The sequence below is a fragment of the Corythoichthys intestinalis genome, chromosome 1, assembly GCF_030265065.1.
Source record: "Corythoichthys intestinalis isolate RoL2023-P3 chromosome 1, ASM3026506v1, whole genome shotgun sequence".
NCBI lineage: Eukaryota > Metazoa > Chordata > Actinopteri > Syngnathiformes > Syngnathidae > Corythoichthys > Corythoichthys intestinalis.
In genome coordinates, this window is record NC_080395.1 from 11,742,853 (window position 1) to 11,766,807 (window position 23,955).

The 23,955-nt window shown below is 38.1% G+C and overlaps 1 protein-coding gene across 7 annotated transcripts; it reads right to left on the reverse strand.

Moving 5' to 3' along the window:
- Positions 1 to 184: 184 nt before the first annotated feature.
- LOC130915583 (gastrula zinc finger protein XlCGF57.1-like) lies at positions 185 to 22,820 on the reverse strand. 7 transcript variants are annotated; one of them, XR_009063110.1, is made up of 6 exons: positions 22,716 to 22,820; positions 20,565 to 20,683; positions 9,984 to 10,332; positions 4,511 to 9,281; positions 4,123 to 4,248; positions 2,619 to 2,640 (listed from the first exon to the last, which is right to left on the reverse strand). XR_009063110.1 is itself a non-coding variant. In XM_057835564.1 (4 exons), exons 2-4 carry the CDS (start codon positions 20,568 to 20,570, stop codon positions 1,507 to 1,509), a joined length of 1,266 nt encoding a protein of 421 aa, XP_057691547.1. In that variant the 5' UTR covers positions 20,571 to 20,683; positions 22,716 to 22,820; the 3' UTR covers positions 186 to 1,506. The 7 variants fall into 7 exon arrangements, 2 of the variants coding, with proteins under 2 accessions (XP_057691548.1, XP_057691547.1); XR_009063108.1 differs by lacking the exon at positions 9,984 to 10,332 and adding an exon at positions 15,037 to 15,112; XR_009063107.1 differs by lacking the exon at positions 9,984 to 10,332 and adding an exon at positions 15,037 to 15,146.
- Between the last annotated feature and the right edge of the window lie 1,135 nt (positions 22,821 to 23,955).

The window sequence follows — 23,955 nt, forward strand, 5'->3', positions numbered from 1 at the left end:
TTAATCGTAATTAATCGCAATTCAAACCATCTCTAAAATATGCCATATTTTTCTGTAAATTATTGTTGGAATGGAAAGATGAGACACAAGACGGATATATACAATCAACATACTGTAAATAAGTTTCGTATTTGTTTATTATAACAATAAATCCACAAAACGGCATTAACATTATTAGCATTCTTTCCGTTAAAGCGATCCACGGATAGAAAGACTTGTAGATCTTAAAAGGTAAATGTTACTACAAGTTATACTCATTTTATATTAAAACCCCTCTTAATGTTTTCGTTTTAATAAAATTTGTAAAATTTTCAATCAAAAAATAAAATAGTAGCTCATCATTGGCACATGAGCTCCCTGCCATTCTTCCACAGTGTCTTCAACTACGTAAGGTAGTGATTGAAATACATCACAAGGTGTCAATGGCGAGTTTTAAATTAACTTAGATATCAAGCCAAATAGTGTTTCGTCCCTCGACTGACGCCGTAGTTCCGTTTTCTGGTCCATCCATTGTAATTCACGTCATTTGAGTGCTAGCTTCACAACGTACGAGACCTTTGTTAGTTTGTAGATTGTGAGTAAATATTGCCATCCTGTGTATATGTTGAGCTAAACGAAATGTTTGAATAGAGTTTGACCAAAGTCTTGAGTAAGTTTTGTGTGTATTCTGCACAGCTATTTTGATTGGGAATGCCAGTTCTCTTTGCACTGTTGTTTAACTGTGTTAGAATAGGGCCTCATTAGAGAAAAATAAAAAAATAAGCCCAAATTTCAAATTTATAAAGGGACGAATCCAAGCAAAACGACCGGAAGTAACCCGTCCACCATTGCTGAGGTGTGCTGCCCTCCGCACACAGCAGCTAATGTTACTGTTTACATCGACTGACGGGTGGGATGCTATAAGTGTGTTAACACCCCAGTAATGATGGCCAACCACTAGAGGGTGATGTACAAAAACCTCTACTCAGATTCGTCTAATCTCATTGTTATTGCTTCAGCAGACTGCAAGGCAATGCTGCTTCACGCTGCCAACTGCTGGACAGGAGTAAAAAGTGCAGCCACTGAATTATTTCCACCAAAAACACACGTATGAAGATTAATGCAGATGGATTTTGAATCGATACAAGAATTGCGTGACGTAATAACGCGATTTAGGGATACATTTTTCTTAACACCCTTAAAAGCAAGATGTTAGGAATAGAAACAGTTCCCCGTAGTGGTTATAGAAACAATCAATAGAAAGACAAGTAATGCAATTTACACAATTTAAAATATAAACATTGTATTGGATAGTGGTAAAAAAGAACAGCACATGAAAAATCATTTCAACAACTTTTTCAAAAGAGACTCATGGGAAACTGAATAATTAAATTGAAATGCTTTTTCCACTGTAAATGCAGGAATCAGAATATTTTGTCACAAGCTACAATTCAAAGGTTTTTACTCAATGTGGCTTCTTGCGTGCCTTACTAAATTTCCTTTCTGAGTGAATCGTTTACCATAAAGTTAGCATGCAAAAGGCTTCTCTTCAGTGTGTGTTCGTGTGTGTCTGTTTAAACCTCTCTTATCGAAGAATCTTTTATCGCAAAGTGTGCAGGCATAAGGTCTCTCTTCAGTGTGTGTTCTTGCGTGTTTCTTTAAACCACCCTTCTCGAGGAATCTTTTCCCACAAAATGTGCAGGCAAAAGGCTTCTCTCCAGTGTGTGTTCTTGTGTGTTTCTTTAAACCACCTTCCTCGACAAATCTTTTACCACAAAGTGTGCAGGCAAAAGGTTTCTCTCCAGTGTGTGTTCTTGTGTGAATAATAAAACTTGCCTTCCTGAAGAATTTTTTATCACAAAGTGTGCAGGAATAACGCTTCTCTCCAGTGTGTGTGCTTGTGTGTTTGTTTATATCTCCCTGATGGGTGAATCTTTTACCACAAAGTGTGCAGGAAAAAGGCTTCTCTCCAGTGTGTGTTCTTGTGTGAATGTTTAAATTTCCCTTATGGGTGAATCTTTTACCACAATGCGTGCAGGCAAAAGGCTTCTCTTCAGTGTGTGTTCTTGTGTGCACTAGTAAAGTTCCCTTCTGAGAGAATCGTTTACCACAATGAGTGCACACAAAAGGCTTCTCTCCAGTGTGTGTACGCATGTGTTCCTTTAAGTTGCATTTCCAAGGAAATGTTTTATCACAAAGTGTGCAGGTGAAAGGTTTCCCAACCGCGCCTTCTTTTGAGTCTCTTTTAAATGATGACATGTCTAAGGATTTCGAAGCATTTTGGAAAAAGTCATCCTCCTCTTCATCAGTATTTAAGTCAGAAGAATGCAACGTTATGTCATCGCTGTCTGAAAGAGGAGCTAAGAGGCCATCCGGTTGCGATCGTCCCTCTCCTTTTGTTGTTACGTATTGATATGGGCTGTCGCTCGAATAGTTCGCTGCTCCGCTCTCTTCGCTTGGTCCTTCGTCTTCTTCGCTCTTTACACTGACACCCATTGGAAACTTGAGGATTTCAACTTCCTGTTTTTCTTCTTTAATGTCTGGGGTTTCTGGCTCCGCCTCCTGTTTGATCCACGGCATGTCGGCCTCCTCCTCCTGTTTAACGTGGAGGGGATCATGCTTCTCAGAGTGAAGATCTTCTACAGTGAAGTCTGCAGGACTCTGGGTGGGGAAAAAAAAAAAATCACGTGATTTGCTGACGTCGGAGATAGAGAGAAAAACAGGTTGTCCCCGGGTTACGACTAGGGGTGCAACGGTTCAGTTAGCCCACGGTTTGGTTTGAACCTCAGTTTTGGGATCACGGTTCGGTTTGCGTTTTGCTTTTTTTTTTTTTTTTTTTTTTAACTGCCTTTATTTTGCTTTTTAAAAAAATGAAACTTAAAATCTAAACATTTTAGACTGTCAAAAATTAAAATGCCTCTTAGCTCTTTGTCTAGTGTAGTGACTGACTACTGAAATACACACACAGTCATAAAAAAGTTACTTGGCAAAGTAACTGGTGATACCTTTCATGTTTTTTTTTCATAAAAAAAAAAAAAAAAACATAGTAAACTTTGCTATGTTTGGAGGTCATTTAATGTTGTGAATCAACCGTTAAAGTTGATTAAATTAGTCTCGTTTTTGCATTAGTTCCCTTCTGTCTACTTTCGACATGTGAAAACTTTAAAACTGTTTCATCCTTTAAAGATAGACTCAAGTCAAGATTTTGCCGATTTAGGAGTATTTTAGATCAAAAGTTACTTAGGTTCGTTTGGAAGGTTCACTAAAACAGAGCATTTCTGAGAAGTTTACTGCTCTAAAATGGGGCCTGTTTACTAACGCTACCGAGTCTGTCATTTCGCATGTATTTGTATATGCATGAGATATCTAGGCATAGATTGTAGGCTGTCGGCTACAGTCAGGAAATATTGGAGCCACCTAGCCTAGCATCGCGTTTGCTACAGCGTCTCAACAACCACTCTTCCCTCTCCGTCTCCCGTCATTCAATCAACGTATTAACGCACATTGTCTCATGTTTTCCGAAATTTCCGGGTTTGCAGTGAGTCAGCAACAGGCACACTTTTGCGAAATATACGATGTTTATTGATTAGAAAATGCAGGATAAATGAGATTTATTGATTACAATCCCACAAGAGCAAGCAAACACACATCAAAACAAGAACAAGTGGTAACAATGACGTTAGATCTAGTTTGTCAATCCCAGAATCCCCGCATTCCAGCATCATGATGATGATGATGGAACTTTTGTTTGGTGCTGTTCCAATGAGATTGACAAAGATGACTACAAGAAGAAAACATAAAAATTCCCCCAGTCCTTGATGATATGGGGCTGCAAGTTAGGCAAAGGCACAGGGGAGATGGCGATGGCTAAATCTTCAATAAATGCACAACTTTACATTGAAATTTTAGACAGCTTTCTTATCCCTTCAATTGAAAATGTCATTTTCCAAGATGACAATGCATCGCGCCACAGGGCTAAAACTGTTAATGCATTCCTTGAACGAAGACAAACAAAAATAATTTTAAATTCAAATTGATGGGAGGGACCGCCTAACTATTTGAGAAGTACTTCCCTACAGTAACAATCACAACAAAACAAAGTCTGATATTGCATCAAAAATACAACTAATGTCATGACCTTACCTTCATTTCCTTTTGTTTTTCAGTTGTTCGTCGTGACCTGGAGTTCCTCTCCTCATTTTCCACGTCTCTACTCTTTGATGTTCGGGATTGCGTTGGCCTCCCTTCAGTCAGTGGTAATTGTCGCATCTTGAAGACAAATCGAGAAGCGTCTCATACAATTAAATGTAATCACGCTCATGTTAACCGATCGACTTTTCCTGAAAACAATCTTTACAAATCGGAAGTGGCGTGAAGCCAAAGCAATCGGAATGCGTTAACGATTTTCGCTAGCGAGCTAAGCTAAACTAAGTTGAGTAAGCCTGCGAAGCTTTAACATGAAGCCAAACGACTTCCACTATGCTTTAAAATGAGACTTTTTAGTCCACTATATTATTACTTCGGTACTTACTCAATGAAAACGTTTTGAAGGAGGTCGTTCGGTTAATAGAAGGGAACACGAAAGAACAGATGGGTACACAGAGGTTGCGTCAAGTGAACCGGAAGTAGAAACGTTCCAGTGCTGAAACTTTAGCGTGATGTGATCAAGCGTTTGGAAATTCCATCACGACTTCACATCACAAAAATATTCAATAAATATGATCAACATATCCGAATTCGAGTCACTGGACGTCTTCCAGCAAAGAGCTCGGGTCATTTTTAAGCATTGAAGACTCTCCGGCTCATTTAATTTAGCTTTTTTCCCTCCGCTAACCATTCCTAAAGTACGAAAGAAGAAGAGTACAAGGAAGAACTACATCGAGGCGAAGAGAAGGAACGGCCAGGAGAGGACGCTGTTGGCAAGAAGCATAGACTCAAACCAGGTTGTTTCTTTGGGCTACGCAACAGCCGTTACATTTTTCCTCTTTATTCTACATACTGTATCAATTATTATTATTATTATTATTATTTTTTTTTTTTACCAGCGATGCTAAGAGATATGCCTGGTGTAATACCGGGGTAGCTCTATCGATTTCACCAATTAGACATCGTGACATTGATCACATGACTCCATTACACCAATCAGACGCCAGCTTGCCGTTCTATCTTCACCCCAGCCTCTTCAATCATGTAGTGTCTTTATTGCACCGTAAAAAATGAACTATTTGATATAGTTTTGCTCTCAACATGACTCGAAAGCGCAGATTTTAATCTCTCTCCCAGTTTTTATTTGGCACCGATTGATATAACAAAACTTTTTTTTATAATTAAATACTTGTCTGCAAGCCAGATGCTCCTGACCCCTGCTCTAAATTGTACTGTCCTCTCCAAGATGGAGCGAAGTCCTAGCTAGACAGTGAGCTAAGCTCCGAAATAATGTCAGACGTCCGTGTGGTTTGCTGACTTTATTCAGCTGCTAACGACATCAACACTTTCAGATGAGACTAAAATTAAATCCGTCTCATCTCCAACAGCAGCAATTCAAATTTGCATTTACAAGGAGCTGCTGATACAGCAATAACAAATGATTAGCATGGATCACTTAGCGTCCGCACATCATCAAAAACAACCACATAAACTGGCCCCAAGTATTCGACCATAAAATCATAAAATCAATCAAAATAAAATGATGTATAACAAAATTCGACATTTCAAAAAAAAAAAAAAAAAAAAAAAGACTCATGCATTGTAAAGTTGAAATTGCGTAATTCGGGTCCGTCGTACCCGGGGGACTACCTGTTTGTATATTTATCTATAGGAAAATTAAGTAAATATATACTCAATTATATGAAATTATATTTTTTGCCCACTAGGGGGGCGCCTACCTCCCCTCAATCTCTACGGATGTATAAAAGTACATTTATATCAATTTATTCCTGAAAGCTCATCCAGCATTCGCGTAACCGTTTTTGTTTCATGGTTGAACAACATATGCCTTTAATTAAAACATTTTCTCTTATTTAGAAACCTGCTTTAGTCCAAACCTGCTTAAAGCAGGATTCTAAATACTCCACGCCTCCGTTTTTGCAGTTAAAGCCAAAATAAACCCTAATTTCAGATTTATAAAAAGGATGAATCTAAGAAAAACGACCGGAAGTACCCCGTCCACCATTGCTGAGGTGTGCCGCTCTCAGCATACAGCAGCTAATGTTACTGTTAACATCGACTAACGGTGGGCTGCAATAAGTGTGTAAACACCCCAGTAATGACTGCCAACCACTAGAGGGCGACATACAAAACCCTCTACTCAGATTAGTCTAATGTTGTTGTTACATACAAGGCAATGCTGCTGCATGCTGCTGGGCGGGAGTAAAGAGTGCAGCCATTGAATTCTTTCCACCAAAAACACACGTATAGTGGGGAGAACAAGTATTTGATACACTGCCAATGGGTCTTCCCATTGACTGTGTATCAAATACTTGTTCTTCCTACTGTATAAAGATTGATGCAGACAGATTTTGAATCGACACGAGAATTGCGTGACGTAATAACATGATTTAAGAATCAATTTTTCTTAACACCCTTAAAAGCAAGATGTTAGGAATTTATGGAACAATCAAAGACATGTAATGCAATTTACACAATTTAAAACATATATATGGCAGAAAACACTCAGGTGACTTGAAGTTCCGCTCTGAGACCCCCAACTTAGCCCACTTTCCAAAATTGTCCGATATGCATGTGTGATACATCATTGAAAAGCTTAAAATCTCAATTTTCTTGGGGAAGAAAAAATGTTGAACAGGATGGCATTAAAAAAAAAAAAATTAAACAGCAAAACCCTGAGGGCATGATGGAGCATAAAGACGCCATGATTTTACCAAGATATTATCGTGTACTTGTTTCGTTCCAAAATCTCCATTTAGCATGTATCACAGAGTGTCTAGACACAGCTGCAAATGACCACAGCAGGATTTTATCGGTCAAACATGGTAATATAACAAGGGTCGCAATGCAGAAATCTCAGACATCAAGGAGTGGTAGATTTTCTTTTTCAGATAGTTACCCTTTTAAACGTCCCCCCCATCCCACCCCATTTTTTCTTTGTTTGGATCGATTATCATGGAGGTGGGTTGGCTCAGTGGTAGAGTTGTTGTCCCCCAACTAGGGTTGCCACCTATCCCTTAAAATAAGGAACAATCAGAAATTGGGAATTAAATATTGCATTCCGTATTGAACTAATATAGAATATAAATGAATAGATACATTTCTATGCATTTTAGGAGTTTTGGGGATGTCCCTTTTTTTCTCTGCCTGTACAGCTTTGGGCGCGAGGGGGGCGTCCTGTATTCCTTATTTCTGAAATGTGGCAACCCTACCCCCAACCTAGAGGATGTGGGTTCAATTGTCTCCCCTTATGAACTTGCCTAAGTATCCTTGAGCAAGATGCTAAACCCTACATTGCTCCTGGTGCTGCGTCACCAGTAGGTGGATGGCGATGTGGTGTAAAGCGCTGAGAGCCTTGAAAGGTGGAAAAGCGCAACACAAGTATAACACCATTTACCATCTAACATATTGTAGAAAATGTGACTGTTACAAAAAAAATACAAGTGACAGTTATAAGGTAGATATCCGTGACTAATTTACAGACACCATTTTTTTCATTGTAATGTAATTTGTTTAAAGTTTTGAATCTTTTTTTTTTTTTTTTTTAACCAAATATTACACATCAATTAATGATTCTAAGCTAAAAATGACAGACTTTTCAAATAATATATCTAATTACTTACCTTCTTTTTCTGAATGGGCTGAAATAAAAGCGGTTGTGCGACATCTGTAACCGGATTTTCCAGGGTAAAACTGACATATTAAAAATAGTTTGGGGGCTTATTGCGCCATGATTCTGCTATGGCAGCATATAGACATATTGTTCTATCAAACACAACAGTTGTTTTGGCTTAAAAGACAGCAGTTTATTTTAAAGAGGGGTTCAAGAGCAGACACTGCCTTTTCAACCTTGTCTGTGTTTTCTGCCATATATGAATTGGATAGTTGTAAAAAAAGAACAGCACCTGAAAAATCATTAACAACTTTTTCAAAAGAGGCTTGTGAGAAACCGGATAATGAAATTGAAATGCTTTTTCCATTGTAAATACAGGAATCACAATATTTTCTCACACGCTAAAATTCAAAGGTTTTTACTTAGTGTGGCTTCTTGCGTGCCTTACTGAATTTCCTTTCTGAGCGAATCGTTTACCACAAAGTGAGCATGCAAAAGGCTTTTCTCCAGTGTGTGTTCTCATGTGAATGTTTATACATTCCTTTTTGGCGTATTTTGTATCACAAAAAGTGCAGGCATAAGGCTTCTCTCCAGTGTGTGTTCTTGCGTGAATGTTTAATCTTTCCTTCGCGGAGAATCTTTTATCACAAAGTGTGCAGGCAAAAGGCTTCTCTCCAGTATGTGTTCTTGTGTGAATGTTTAATTTTGCCTTCGTGGAGTATTTTTTATCACAAAGTGTGCAGGCATAAGGCTTCTCTCCGGTGTGTTTGCTTGTGTGTTTGTTTAAATCTCCCTTATGAGTGAATCTTTTACCACAAAATGTGCAGGCATAAGGCTTCTCTTCAGTGTGTGTTCTTGTGTGTTTCTTTAAACAGCCCTTCGCGATGAATCTTTTACCACAAAGTGTGCAGGCAAAAGGCTTCTCTCCAGTGTGGTATCTTGTGTGCGATACTAAAGTTCCCTTCTGAGTGAATCGTTTACCACAACACGTGCACACAAAAGGCTTCTCTCCAGTATGTGTGGGCTTATGTCTTTCTAAATTAGATTTCCGAGAAAATCTTTTACCACAAAGTGTGCAGGTGAAAGGTTTCCCAACTGCGCCTTCTTTTGCGTCTCTTTTAAACGATGACTTGTCTAAGGATTTTGAAGCATTTTGGTCAAAGTCATCCTCCTTCTCATCAGTATTAAAGTCAGAAGAATGTGACATTATGTCATCGCTGTCCGAAAGCGGAGCTGAGAGGGCGTCCGGTTGCTCTCCTTTTGTTGTCTGGTGCTGAAATGAGCTGTCGCTCAAAGGGTTCGCTGCTCTGCTCTCTTCGCTTGGTCCTTCGTCTTCTTCGCTCTTCACACCACTACCCATTGGACACTTGATTTCAATTTCCTGTTTTTCTTCTTTGATGTCAGAGGTCTCTGGCTCCGCCTCCTGTTTGATCAACGGCATATCGGACTCCTCCTTCTGTTTAACGTGGACGGGATTGTGCTTCTCAGGGTGAAGATCTTCTACAGTGATGTTTGCAGGACTCTGGATGGGGAAAAAAAAACGTGATTTACTGACGTCGGAGATATAGAGAGAAATACAGGTAGTCCCCGGGTTACGACATACTCGACTGATGTAAATTCAACTTTAGGACGCTGGAGTCTCCAGTCTTTTTTTCTTAATCATGTTGACTTTTGTTTTGTAATGCATGCTTTTATTTTGGCGTAGGAAACATAGGGCAGGTAGTACTTCCCCACTTTTTTTTTGAAGTACGGACGCTGATACATGTTAATCATTTGTGTTTATTGTTATTGCTGTATTAGCGGCGAGTTATCAAAATTTGAATTGCTATTATTGACGATGAAGTGATTTAATTTTTATTTTTGTTTTATTCTGCAAGTGTTGATGTCATGAGAAGCTGAATAAAGTCAAGAAACCACATGGACTTATCTCCAACATCTTGACAAGGACAGTACAATGGCGTGTATTACGGGGTTTTGGATAATTATTTTGAGTTTTAGGTGGTATTTGAAGGGTTAATTTCGAATTACGTGGAAATTTGGGTTACATCTCCGGCGTAGGAATGGAACTCGTTCGTAACCCGGGGACTACCTGTATACATTGATGAATTCACCAACTTCATGTTTAATTTAATGGTGGGCTGAGAAGCATAATTTGTGTTGTGCCAATGGGCACTCTTTGGGCTCATTGGTACCAATTGAGCATCGTTGGAATGCCACGGCCTACCTGAGGAATTGTTGCTGACCATGTCCATTCCTTTATGACCACAATGTACCCAACTTCTGATGGCTACTTTCAGCAGGATAATGCGCCATGTCATAAAGCTGGAATCATCTCAGACTGGTTTCTTGAACATGACAATGAGTTCACTGTACTCAAATAGCCTCCACAGTCACCAGATCTCAATCCAATAGAGCATCTTTGGGATGTGGTGGAACGGGAGCTTCACATCATGGATCTGCAGCCGACAAATCTGCACCAACTGTGTGATGCCATCATCTCAATATGGACCAAACACTCTGAGGAATGCTTCCAGCACCTTGTTGAATCTATGCCACGAAGAATTGAGGCAGTTCTGAAGGCAAAAGGGGGTCCAACCCGTTACTAGCATAGTGTACCTAATAAAGTGGCCGGTGAGCGTATATTTGCTTTGTTTTTTTCCACAAGAAAATTATATTTTGTTTCAAATTTTTATCACCCAGCAGTGCATAGAAAAAATTGAAAAAGTGGTTCAAAATATTGTGTCAGCATGGACATATATAGTCAACATACTGTACATAAGTACTGTATTTGTTTATTATAACAATAAATCAACAAGATGGCATCAACTTTATTAACATTCTGTTAAAGCGATCCATGGATAGAAAGACCTGTAGTTCTTAAAAGATAAATGTTAGTACAAGTTATAGAAATTTTATATTAAAACCCCTCTTCATGTTTTCGTTTTAATTTGAAAATTTTTCAATCAAAAAATAAAACTAGGAGCTCGCCATTGTTGATGTTGCCGAGCAGTGATGTCACATGGGCTCCCTGCCGTTCTTCCAGTATCTTGAGCTACGTAAGGTAGTGATTGAAATACACCACAAGGTGTCAATGGCGAGTTTTAAATTACTTAGAAATCAAGCCAATGAGTGTGTTTCGTTCCTCGACCGACGCCATAGTTCCCCGTTTACTTGTCTATTCATTGTACATCATTTGAGTGCTGGCTTCACAACGTACGAGACCTCTGATCGTTTGTATATTGTGACTGAATATTGCCAACCAGTGTATTTGTCGAGCTAAACGACAGCTAAATGAAATGTTTGAATGGTTTGTCCAAAGTCTGAGCATCATTAATCCAGATAGAAGCGCTTTTCTTTTTGTGAACAATTTTTTTTTTTTGAGAGATAGGAATATTATTTTTGCTCTGTATTCTGTCCTCAATGTGTGTGAGTACACAAACTGATAGATAGCGAACAACAGAAGCTCCAAAGAGGAATCAGACGTTGAGGCAAAGTTGAATGGGCTTTACTGTAGTCATTAATTCTCTTGACGGGGGCACGTTTCTGATTATTATAAAACTGAAAATAATAAACATTGTGTCAATAACTTGCACAAGTCACAAAATAACACAAAGTATACACACACGTTTCCATTTGAGCAGTAGCACTAGCCAATTAGCTCACAAGCAACAAATAATGTAACTACATTGCACTACGGTATATATGTAAACAAAATGAAATGTACATCACCAATAAATACATAATGCTCATGAAGATATAAACCCTACCCACTGATGTCACAAAATCACGTGCTCGCTGTATGGTTCCGCCCCCTTGTCCGTCATTTTGTGTCTGTATTATCAATGGTCTCAATTGATCGAGCAATTTATAATGCATTTCATGGAAGACCCGGTGCTTTCGGATGCCGTAAACTCACTTGATGCGTTGCATAAAAGGCGTTATGTGGAAAAGCTTCAGTTTATCCATTCGACAGATCCATATTTGATGCCTAAATCGATGTTTTTCGACCCGCTGTCTCCGCCGTATTTGCCTGACATCTGCTAGCTACCCTGATATGTACAACTAGCTTGTCCACACAAAATCAGCCTATTCTCACGAAAGTTTGAAAAACTTTAAGAGCTTGGAGGCTTATAAATACTTCGTTGCTGGTTGGGTGAAACAGGTCCTCGTCCACGAAAATTCGGCAGGAATCTATCTTGTGCTTGGAAAGGTGAGTTACGAAATTTTCAATTCAAAATCTTTTGTTATTGCTAACATCCACTGTCAAGTCTAATGTATTTCATGTCGTTTGTCAATGGAGTTAGGGCTTTTAATGTTTATATGGTTTAGCGATAGTACTCTCACTACATACATACGTGTATGTTGTCGGCGATTAGCCTAGAAATGATCTTAATTGTGGTTTTCAGCCCAAAACCCTCTAAATATATATTAAATGCATCTTACCAGATATAAAATGACTACTACATAATCTGTGGTAATCGTTTGGAGCCCAGTTTTCTCGTCGAATTGCAGCAGCCCATCTCGCTCTCTTCTCTCCGGGTCTCTCGGAATCCGGTAGAACTTCAAGTCTCTCCGTCTTCTCCGTCTATCTTCTCTTTTATTGCAACCGACCGCCACACACGCCTTCACCATTTTGATTATTAATGTTAACGAGCAGAAAAACATGTCATAAATAGGAGGAATGTACGTAGCCGTAACAGGGAAACATGATGTGTTGAGGGACAATTGGGCGGCACCAGTCAGGAGGAAGGAGTTGTGACGTCACGTGGGTAGGGTCTATATACAAAGAAAGAATGCAACTCACAAGCGATGCATGTATAAGAGACAAAGAGTGCGATGAGACAGCGAGAACTGCCACTGAATACTGGATGCAGACGTTAGCTGGTCTGTATTAGAGCCTAGTTCGGGCCTAAAAAATCCAGCCCGACCCAACACGGCCCGCTGGTATTGAGGCCCGACCCGGCCCGAGCTCGATCACTTAACTAGATTTGCAGGCCCGAGCCCGAAAAACCCGTTTTTTTTTTTTTTTTTTTTTTTTTTTTTTTTGAGTGACGCGGAAAAAACGCAGCAGCTGCAATTTATTTTCATTTCTTCGAGTTGGCAGAAAAAAACGCAAGTTTTCTTAATGTTTAAATAATCTACATATTTTTTTGAGAATTATCAAAGCATTCACAAAACGAAATAACGCTGGGAAAGTTTGTTAAACATATTTCTGAGTGTGTGGGATATTGTTCTTACATGGACGCGCCTCTCTGACAAGGAAATGAAAATGAGGACGGCGCCTCGGCCGTGCACAAACGGTAGAGCGGGAGGACAAGAATAAAAAGCGGCCGGCGCCACGGCGTTCGTGCACACGCACAAGCAAAAGCACAATACAGAGAGCCTGCTCTCCAATTTTTTTTTTTTTTTTTTTTTTTTTTTTAAAATAATTTATTAGTCCGGCATGGCGGCCCGACCCGAACTGACCCGAACGTGAATGCTTAAAATGTGGGCCCGGCCCGACCCGAATGTCGGGTCGGGTCAGGTCGGGTTCGGGCACAAAATCTAACCTCTAGTCTGTATAGCACTGTATTGGTATGAGTTTGCGTCGTCATATAATCACGTCAGCAGAGTGTGCTGAAACCCATAAAATCAGTCGCACCCAAGCGCCAGCAGAGGGCGAAAAAACGCCAAAAAAACACAAGTAGCAAGTGGACATGACCCTGTGCTGTCATTTGAATCCATCTGAGCGGGGCATGTGCGTTAAATGCATCAAATATTTTAATGTGATTAATTTAAAAAATTAATTACCGCCCGTTAACGTGATCATTTTGACAGCCCTAAAAAATACCAATATTTACCAAAAATTCATATTCTACGCAGTTACTCACAATGTTACTTTGAGTATTCTTGTCAACGAATATTTTTTTACTGGTACTTGAGTAAATTTTTGGATGACTACTTTTACTTGAAACCTGAGTAATATAATCTGGAAGTAGCTTTACTATTACTTGAGTATAATTTTTGGCTACTCTACTCACCCCTGCATATTGGTAGCAGGGTTCGTATACGTTTTTAATGGCCAAATTCAAGCTTTTTTAAAAGAACTTTCAAGACCAATTTTACAGTACCTTTTAAATATTATCCCAATGAGTTTTTATTGGGATTCTTCTTTTTTTTTTTTTTTTTTTTTTTTTTTTTTAATATGACGGAAATCATCATATTGCACCTTCTCACAAATGCACAACTGTCTTCCAAAATGTTCGACGACCCTTGAGGCTCGAGGGAATTACGATGAAACATGGCAATTCTGAATTTTGTCTATTTTTTCAAAAAATAAATAAATAAAGGCTTCCAACTATTTTGAACGAACATTGAGAGACGAGCACATATTTTTGCGTCTACAGGGACGTCAACTTGGTGAAAATACACACTCAGCAAGAAAATAGTACATTATATTCAATGAATTATACCCAACTAGACTCCACAAACTACGTGAAAAAAAAAAAAAGCGAATGATATGCTATGCTAACGCAGTGCTTCTCAATTATTTTCTGTGACGCCCTTCCCCAGGAAGACGTAAATGTTTCGCCCCCCCCCCCCCAACCCTATGCCGACACTGTAAACAGTATCATGTTTATAAAATGATTATTATTATTATAAAGTACACCTCTGCATAATATTGTGTCCTTTTTTCTATTGAAGAAAAGTAACAAAAATTAACTCACAATAAAGTACAACTTTATAAACATTGTTTTGTTTGTAACAGAAAAGACCTAAAGTGCATCAAGTTTGTCTGAATTAAAAAAAAGTCACATCCAAACTGTAAAAATACACTCAAGGTACATTTTTAGACCGTTTGGTACTGAAAAATAAAATCCAATAAAATCTAAAAATAACATTAAATTCAAATTAATTAGCAACGTTAACTCACGAGGACATTATGCCTAGCAATTTGACCGAAAGAACGAAAATGATTGGAGAAAAAAAAACGACACTGTCATTGGACAGAGGGACAGTTTATATTTTTACTGTAGGCTGTATCGGCTCCTTTGCAATAGTGTGAAGTTATTTTGCACTGAGCATGCTAAACAGTGCTCGCTGGTTTCCTGATCTAACACTGACAAAGCGGGATGATTGTCGGCAATCTTCCAATATTCGGCAGTTTTGCTAAAAAACAATCAAGAAGCTTATCAATGAGATTGTATTCAAATTTCTTTTAGTGGCATCCTATTTGAGTTGGCTTCTCGCTGTTCGTTACATTTTTGGACACAGTAAACAGAATTGTCTGTTCTCACCTCCCGCGCATTCTCACCAGCCGGGAGAACTGGAGGTGAGGGCGGTCGTCGCGACGCTCCCAAGGCAAACATGGAGCTTCTCGGGCAGAACCAGAGAAGACATTGGATCACTGCAAGAGCCCAGGCAAAAACGGCACACAGCTCTTCATATCTCTTTGCTGTGTGCTCTTGTTTGGTTCAAAAATACTGCGCACACTCAAAGTGAGAGTGTCACTACCATCCACTGAGTGGATGTGCAAATACACTTAATTCAAGTACGGCAAAAAGTATGTTCCCCGAGGTCACATGGACCACCCCCTGCATCGCTCTGCCCCCCCCCCCCCCCCCCGGGGGCGGACCGCCCCACTATTTGAGACCACTATTTGAGAAGTAGAGATGGGCGATACCAGTGATTTTGGATTTGATCCGATACCAAGTAATACCAAGGCCAAATATTGCGATCCCGATCCGATATCGGAAGTTCATATTCTATATATATTAGGGCTGTCAAACGATTAAAAATTTTAATCGAGTTAATTACAGCTTAAAAATTAATTAATCGTAATTAATCGCAATTAATCGCAATTCAAACCATCTATATAATATGCCATATTTTTCTGTAAATTATTGTTGGAATGGAAAGATAAGACGCAAGATGGATATATATATATTCAGCATGCGGTACTTAAGGACTGTATTTGTTTATTAAAACAATAAATCAACAAGATGGCATTAACATTATTAACATTCTGTTAAAGTGATCCATGGATAGAGAGACTTGTAGTTCTTTATGAAAAATGTTAGTACAAGTTATAGAAATTTTATATTAAAACCCCTCTTAATGTTTTCGTTTTAATAAAATTTGTAAAATTTTCAATCAAAAAATAAACTTGTAGGCCGCCATTGTAGATGGCAATAATTACTTACACTATAAAATCAGTCGCACCCAAGCGCCAGCAGAGGGCAGCAAAACTCCGCAAAACACAATTAACAAGTGGGCCTTTCATTCCTCTGTCATTTAAATCTGTCTGAGCTGGGCCAAGTGCGTTAATTGCGTCAAATTTTTTAACGGGATTAATTAAAAAAATTAATTAACGCCCGTTAACGCGATAATTTTGACAGCCCTAATATATTAGGGCTGTCAAAATTATCGCGTTAACGGGCGTTAATTAATTTCTTAAATTAATCACGTTAAAATATTTGACGCAATTAACGAAGATGTCCCGCTCAGACAGATTTAAATGACTGTACAGTGAAAAGCTCACTTGTTGTTATGGAGTTTTGCCGCCCTCTACTGGCGCTTGGGTGAATGAACATCTCGCATATTGCCTCAAACAGATTACAATGAGGCCGTTTATGGACATTAAGAGTGAAGAGAATGCCACCGGCCGCTTGGGGGCAGCGCCGTTCCATACACATGTTATTTCTTCAAAACGTGGGAGAATTAGTAGTTGTGAGACGTTTATGCTGTATTCACAATGCAATGCAAATTGCTATTTGTGCTCCACACATATTTCAGTAAGTTTTCTTTCTTTTAATGGCAGTTATGTGTCTCTTGTTGTATTTTGGGTAAGATATGTACAGATATTTGTTATACAGTAAAGGCGATGGCAACTCCTTCACAACAAACATACAGTGGGGAGAACAAGTATTTGATACACTGCCAATGGGAAAACCCATTGGCAATGTATCAAATACTTGCTCTCCCCAATGTAAGTATCGTTTAGTGAAAGCACAACAAAAATAATATTCCTATCTCTCCAAAAAAAAAAAAAAAAAAAAAAAAAAAAGTTCACAAAAAGAAAAGCACTTCAGTCTATAGTAATGAGGCCCTATTCTTAAACAACAATGCAAAATGAACTGGCATTCCATATCAAAATAGCTATGCAAAATACACGTAAAACTGTGGTCACTCTATTTTTATTATTGTTGTTTTTATTCTTCTTATTATTATATTAACTCTACTTTTGATTGAAAATTTTAAAAATTTTATTAAAACGAAAACATGAAGAGGGGTTTTAATTAGGGCTGTCAAAATTATCGCGTTAACGGGCGTTAATTAATTTTTTAAATTAATCACGTTAAAATATTTGACGCAATTAACGCACTAGGCCCGCTCAGACAGATTTAAATGTCAGTACAGTGAAAGGCCAACTTGTTAACTGTGTTTTATGGAGTTTTTCCGCCCTCTGCTGGCGCTTGGGTGTGACTTGCATATGTTATGTGGCGTAATGTCGCCCTCTGCTGGCGATTCAGTGCAGCTGATTATTTGGGTTTCGGCGCGCTTTTCTGACGTGATTATATGTCGACGCGAACTCACACTAATAGACAGTGCTCTTCAGACCAGCTAACGTCCGCATCCAGTATTCAGTGGCAGTTCTCATAGCCCCATCACACTGTTTGTGTCTAATACATGCATCGCTTGTGAGTTATATTCCTCCTTTGTTTATATTCATGAGCATTAGATAGTTATTGATGATGTGTATTTGAATTTGTTCACATATATGGTGAAATGCAGTTACATTGTTAGATGCTTGTGAGCTAATTGGCTAGTGCTACTGCTCAAATGGACACGTGTGTGCACATTTTATATTATTTTGTGATTTATGCAAGTTATTGACACATTGCCTTGTTATTTTCAGTTTTACAAAAATACAAGAAACGTGCTCCTGTTAAAAAGAGATGACTTCAGTAAAGCCCATGCAACTTTGCCACACCGTCTGATTTCTTTTCGGAACTTATGTTCGCTATCTGTCAATTTGTGTACTCACACACATTGAGGACAGAATAGGGCTACTAGTTTATTTTTTGATTGAAAATTTTACAAGTTTTATTAAAACGAAAACATTAAGAGGCATTTTAATATAACATTTCTATAACTTGTACTAATATTCATCTTTTAAGAACTACAAGTCTTTCTATCCATGAATCACTTTAACAGAATGTTAATAATGTTAATGCCATCTTGGTAATTTATTGTTATAATAAACAAATACAGTCCTTATGTACCGTATGTTGAATGTATATATCCATCTTGTCTTTTCTTTCCATTCCAACAATAATTTACAGAAAAATATGGCATATTTTATAGATGGTTTGAATTGCGATTAATTGCGATTAATTACGATTAATTAATTTTTAAGCTGTAATTAACTCGATTAAAAATTTTAACCGTTTGACAGCCCTAGTTTTAATATAAAATTACTATAACTTGTAATTATAACATTTATCGTTTAAGAACTACAAGTCTTTCTATCCGTGGATCACTTTAACAGAAAGAATGTTAATGCCATTTGTGGATTTATTGTTACAATAAACAAATACAGTACTTATGTACAGTATGTTGTATGTATATATCCGTCGTGTGTCTTATCTTTCCATTCCAACAATAATTTACAGAAAAATATGGCATATTTTAGAGATGGTTTGAATTGCGATTAATTGCGATTCATTTTAAGCTGTAATTAACTCGATTAAAAATTTTAACCGTTTGACAGCCCTAATATATATAAGAACCCTGCAGTGTTCTCAGCCATTCTGATGATATCTAATGTACAACTGCATCAAGCACTCAAAAACTATTAAGTCTCTTTGTGTCAAATATGCTTTGCAATGGAAAACTGCTGCTTTTAATAACGAGCAAAGCAGTTTCCCTCAAACTCACAAACCAATCCATCAACAACAAACTCTGATTAGTCAGTCTCACTCTTTAACCATGACCCTTAAATTCATATGCACAGAACATTTCCCTGCTACACTTTATATTTGATCAAATTTTAATCTACCTAAATTAAATATTTTTGATCTACTTAAAGAACGAATTAATAGTAGCATGTTACCGCCCTCAAATGGTAGATCACTAAAAACAAATCCAATAATCAATAGTCACTTGCCGGTTTTGAATTTTATTTTACGAACACAATTTTCAAACAGATTTTGAAAAAAATAAAAATAAAATAAATAAATAAACATCTTGAAATAATTGAAACAGACCATCAACAAAATAAAAATAAGTAGCAACAAAACATGAGAAATCAAGCATTTAATTGTTTGTAACATAAAAAAATATGGAAAAACATTTCATCAAAAAATAAAAATATGAAACAAATTCTCAAGAAATAATAGCGTATTTTTCGGACTATAAGTCGCGTTTTTTTTTTCATATTTTGGCTGGGGGTGCGACTTATACTCAGGAGCGACTTATGTGTGGAATTATTAACACATTATGATATAATTTCACATGTTATTTTGGTGTTTTGCAGTGACACTGATGGTTTTGTAAAGTTGTTACCATGTTCTTATGCTATAGTTATCTGAATAACTCTTTATAGCTATGGCCACGTTCGCGTTCTGCCTTTGGCAGTGTATGTTCAATTGTATTATCGACTTTTTTATCTTGAAATGGATGCATTTAGTTTGTGGCGCTTTCATGCCCACGTGAGGGCGCACTCGCACTTGTTTACGTGGAGAAGAGTGCTCACACGCCAGAAGAAGACGGACAGCTACGTAGCTCTGAGTGAGTGAGTCAGTGAGTGGGCGAGTTACAGCGAGAGAGAATAGACGGCTGCGAGCCTACTTTCATTGTTTATGCTTTAAAATCATCTATGCAGAGGCAACGCCTGCGTGTATCATCTTTTCTGTTGTTGTTGTGTGTTTTCCACCCGCGATCGGACACTTAGAGCCAGTTGTGTGGTTGTTTGAACGATGTGCTAATGATAGCGAACGCATGCTAACCTGTTACTTATTACTAATAGTACCTAATTATCATTAATTTACGTTCATGCGAACCTGTTTTCTATCGAGGACCAAATTGATTCACCAAATTATACGGACGTCCAGCATTGTCTTTTGGGAGTTCGCTGTACAGCCAGGACCGAGCTGTAGCGTAGGACAGTATATTCCCATTTCGTTGTTCATGCACTGTACACTGTATATTTATTTAGCATGTTGTTCTCTGTTGCATTTTTATATTAAATTGCCTTTCAAGATGACATGTCTGTTCTATGTGTTGGATTTTATCAAGTAAATTTCCCCCCAAAATTCGACTTATACTCCGGTGTGACTTGTAAATGTTTTTTTTCTCTTCGTTGGGCATTTTATGGCTGGATCGACTTATACTCAGGAGCGACTTGTAGTCCGAAAAATACGGTAAATGAATAAGAAATAATAATAAGGTTAAGTAAGAAATTAGGCGTGAGAGGGGCGGAGGAAAAGCATGCTGTTCGACACAGGATAGGGACGTGAATACGCCGGTGCACTGCTTATGTGTGTGCACTGCTTACGTGCGTGTAGAATGCGAAAGGGAAAAGTAGGACAAAAAGTGTGCACAAAAATATACATAAAAATTGACAAAGAAAATATATTAATTCCAGATATCGATACTTTTGCTTGGGGATCAATACCTAAAATTAACGCGCTGGATCGAAATATCGATATTTTGGTATCGAGCCACCCATCCCTATTGAGAAGTACTTCCATAAAGTAACAATCACAAGAAAACAAAGTCTGCTATTGCATAAAAAATACAACAACTAATTTTATAATCTTACCTTCATTTCCTTTTGTTTTTCAGTTGTTCGTCGCGACCTGGATTTCCTCTCCTCATTTCTACTCTTTGACTTGATGTTTGGGATTGTGTTGGCCACCAGTCAGTAGTAACTTGTCGCATCTTAAAGACAAGTCGAGAAGCGTCTCATACAATTAAATGTAATCCCGCTCATGTCAACCGATTGACTTTTCCTGATAACAAAACTTTACAAATCGGAAGTGAAGTCAAAGCAGTCGGAATCAGGGCCGGAGTGGGACTCATTTTCGGCCCTGGAATTTCATGCCTCAGACCGGCCCACTCATTTAAAATTATGTCATTATGCATACACGTGTTAAGTTCAGTGTTCTCTAAAGCCGTGTACTGTAATTCTGTGTATTCCAATTCAGTGCAGGTCATGGTTGTTTAACAAGGTGGCTTTATTTTAACAAGTGCAACACAACATATTTTGAACAAATTTAAAAATGGATTTAAAAAAAAACTATATTAAATGATACATTTGAAAAATAAATTAGGCCTGTCAAATGATTAAAATTTTTGATCGAGTTAATTACAGCTTAAAAATTAATTGTAATTAATCGCAATTCAAACCATCTATAAAATATGCCATATTTTTCTGTAAATTATTGTTGGAATGGAAAGATGAGACACAAGATGGATATATACATTCAACATAAGGTACATAAGGACTGTATTTGTTTATTATAACAATAAATCAACAAGATGGCATTAACATTATTAACATTCTGTTAAAGCGATCCATGGATAGAAAGACTTGTAGTTCTTAAAAGATAAATGTTAGTACAAGTTATAGAAATTTTATATTAAAACCCCTCTTAATGTTTTCGTTTTAATAAAATTTGTAAAATTTTCAATCAAAAAATAAACTAGTAGCCCGCCATTGTTGATGTCAATAATTACTTACACAATGCTCATGGGTGCTGAAGCCTATAAAATCAGTCGCACCCAAACGCCAGCGGAGGGCGGCAAAACTCCATAAAGCACAATTAACAAGTGGGCATGTCATTGTACTGTCATTTAAATCTGTCTGAGCAGGGCATGTGCGTTAATTGCGTCAAATATTTTAACGTGATTCATTAAAAAAATTAATTACCGCCCGTTAACGCGATAATTTTGGCAGCCCCAAAATAAATGAATAAATAAGACCTTTTCTGCAACATCAAATATTAACAAAATGAGTGCTTACAGATAAAACAAACATAGCAACATAACAATATGAAAAATAAAGAATACGTATTGCACATTGTAACAACTTCTAATGATACTATTATCCATTTTCCATTTCCACTTTAAAAACGCCACGTAATTGATTATATTAATTCTAATGTTCACTCGCTGAACGACATGGCAATCCTACCTTCCAGCTCTGCACCTGTGGTGTGTTCATTATGGCTAATGCTTGCTGCTACATATCCCTTGTGAGGTGCTACAAGAAGCCAAAGTTTCCACAATTACATATTGTCGTATCACACGGTGCAAGTTGCATTTTATTCGCCATCTGGCCTTACCACTTTCGTTGTAATCCTCTGTAGTTTGAGGCAGCAAGGTCGTTGCATGAAAAAAATTAGCTATTTTCGCGCATTTTACCGATTCTTTCACGAGTGCTTTTCTCTTTTTAATTCTTATTTTTCAGCGCCACCCTTGCTCTTTTTATCCATCCGAGCACCGAGATAGCAGCTAATTTGGCTCAATACAGACTACAATTAGGGGGCGGAGCTGCATGCTGTATTTTTCGTCTGCACACGTGAGGATGAGTCTGGAAAAAAAAATAATACTGTTTTTTTTTTTTTTAAGACGGCCCACAGGGACAGCGGTAACAGAATGTAAGTTATACTCAGTGACACTGTCATAAATAAATACCATACAAAAAATGATAACAGTGTAATTTTTTTTTTTTTTTTTTTTTAATAAAACGCGGACCGGCCCATCTGGCCGGCCGGCCCTTCTGGAATCGTCCAGAAGCTCCCGATTAGTCACTCCGGGCCTGGTCGGAATGCGTTAACGTGTCTTAGCTAGCGAGCTAAGCTAAACTAAGTTAAGTGAGCCTGCGAAGCTTCAACATAAAGCCGAACGACTTCCATTATGCTTTAAAATGAGACTTTTTTGTCCATTAAATTTTCTCTTCGGTACTTACCCAATTAAATTGCTTTCAAGGAGGTCGTTTGGTTTGGAGAATGGATCACGAAAGAACAGCAAGCCCGGATGGGTACATAGAGGTTGCATCAAGTGAACTAGTGTTGTATCGGTCGCGAACGATTCGTTCTTTTTGAACGAATTGTTTTGGTGAACGAGACCGAACTAATCATCATCTGCACTGATTCGTTCTATGAAGGTGGTGCTTGTTCGCTGCGTGGGAGGGCGTTGAGCAAGCGGCAGCGTCTTCTGACATCGCACACGACCAATCAGACGCCAGCCTCATCGCGGGCAGGGGAGGGACCGGAAACAGAATCAGGGCGTTTGTCACTCACGTCCACGTGTGGCCAATAAGCAGCCAGCGTGCAGGCAGGGGGGCAAGACTGAGTTTTGTCACTTCCCGTTCAGTGACTCGGTCCTCCGGTTCCTGACCTAGCTTGCTGCTAACTTGATTTTCCAGTAATGACTATGCGGTGAATGAATCAGAAAATGAAAGGAAATGACTTTGTCACATATTTGTTAACGTGGAGCCTATCAAATGCTGCTCAAACAGACAAAAACACCACACAAATCTAGCGAGCATTGTTTAGAGTAGTACTTTTCTCAACAAACTCGTGACTGCCTATGACGACATACTATCAAATTTACAGTAATTTAAAACACGGGTAGCTACGAGGCAAGCAAAAGCTGAGCTGCGGTCGCGTGACGGCAGTGAAGCGGGCAGAGAACTGTCACTATATGGAGGCTTCATGGCAGCGATATTTACCTCATATGTGCACAGAAAAAAATATTTAGTATGATCACCAGGGCCGGAGTGAGACTCATTTTCGGCCCTGGAATTTCATGCCTCAGACCGGCCCACTCATTTAAAATTATGTCATTATGCATACACGTGTTAAGTTCAGTGTTCTCTAAAGCCGTGTACTGTAATTCTGTGTATTCCAATTCAGTGCAGGTAATGGTTGTTTAACAAGGTGGCTCTATTTTAACAAGTGCAACACAACATATTTTGAACAAATTTAAAAATGGATTTAAAAAAAAAAACTATATTAAATGATACATTTGAAAAATAAATTAGGCCAGTCAAACGATTAAAATTTTTGATCAAGTTAATTACAGCTTAAAAATTAATCGTAATTAATCGCAATTCAAACCATCTATAAAATATGCCATATTTTTCTGTAAATTATTGTTGGAATGGAAAGATAAGACACAAGATGGATATAAACATTCAACATAAG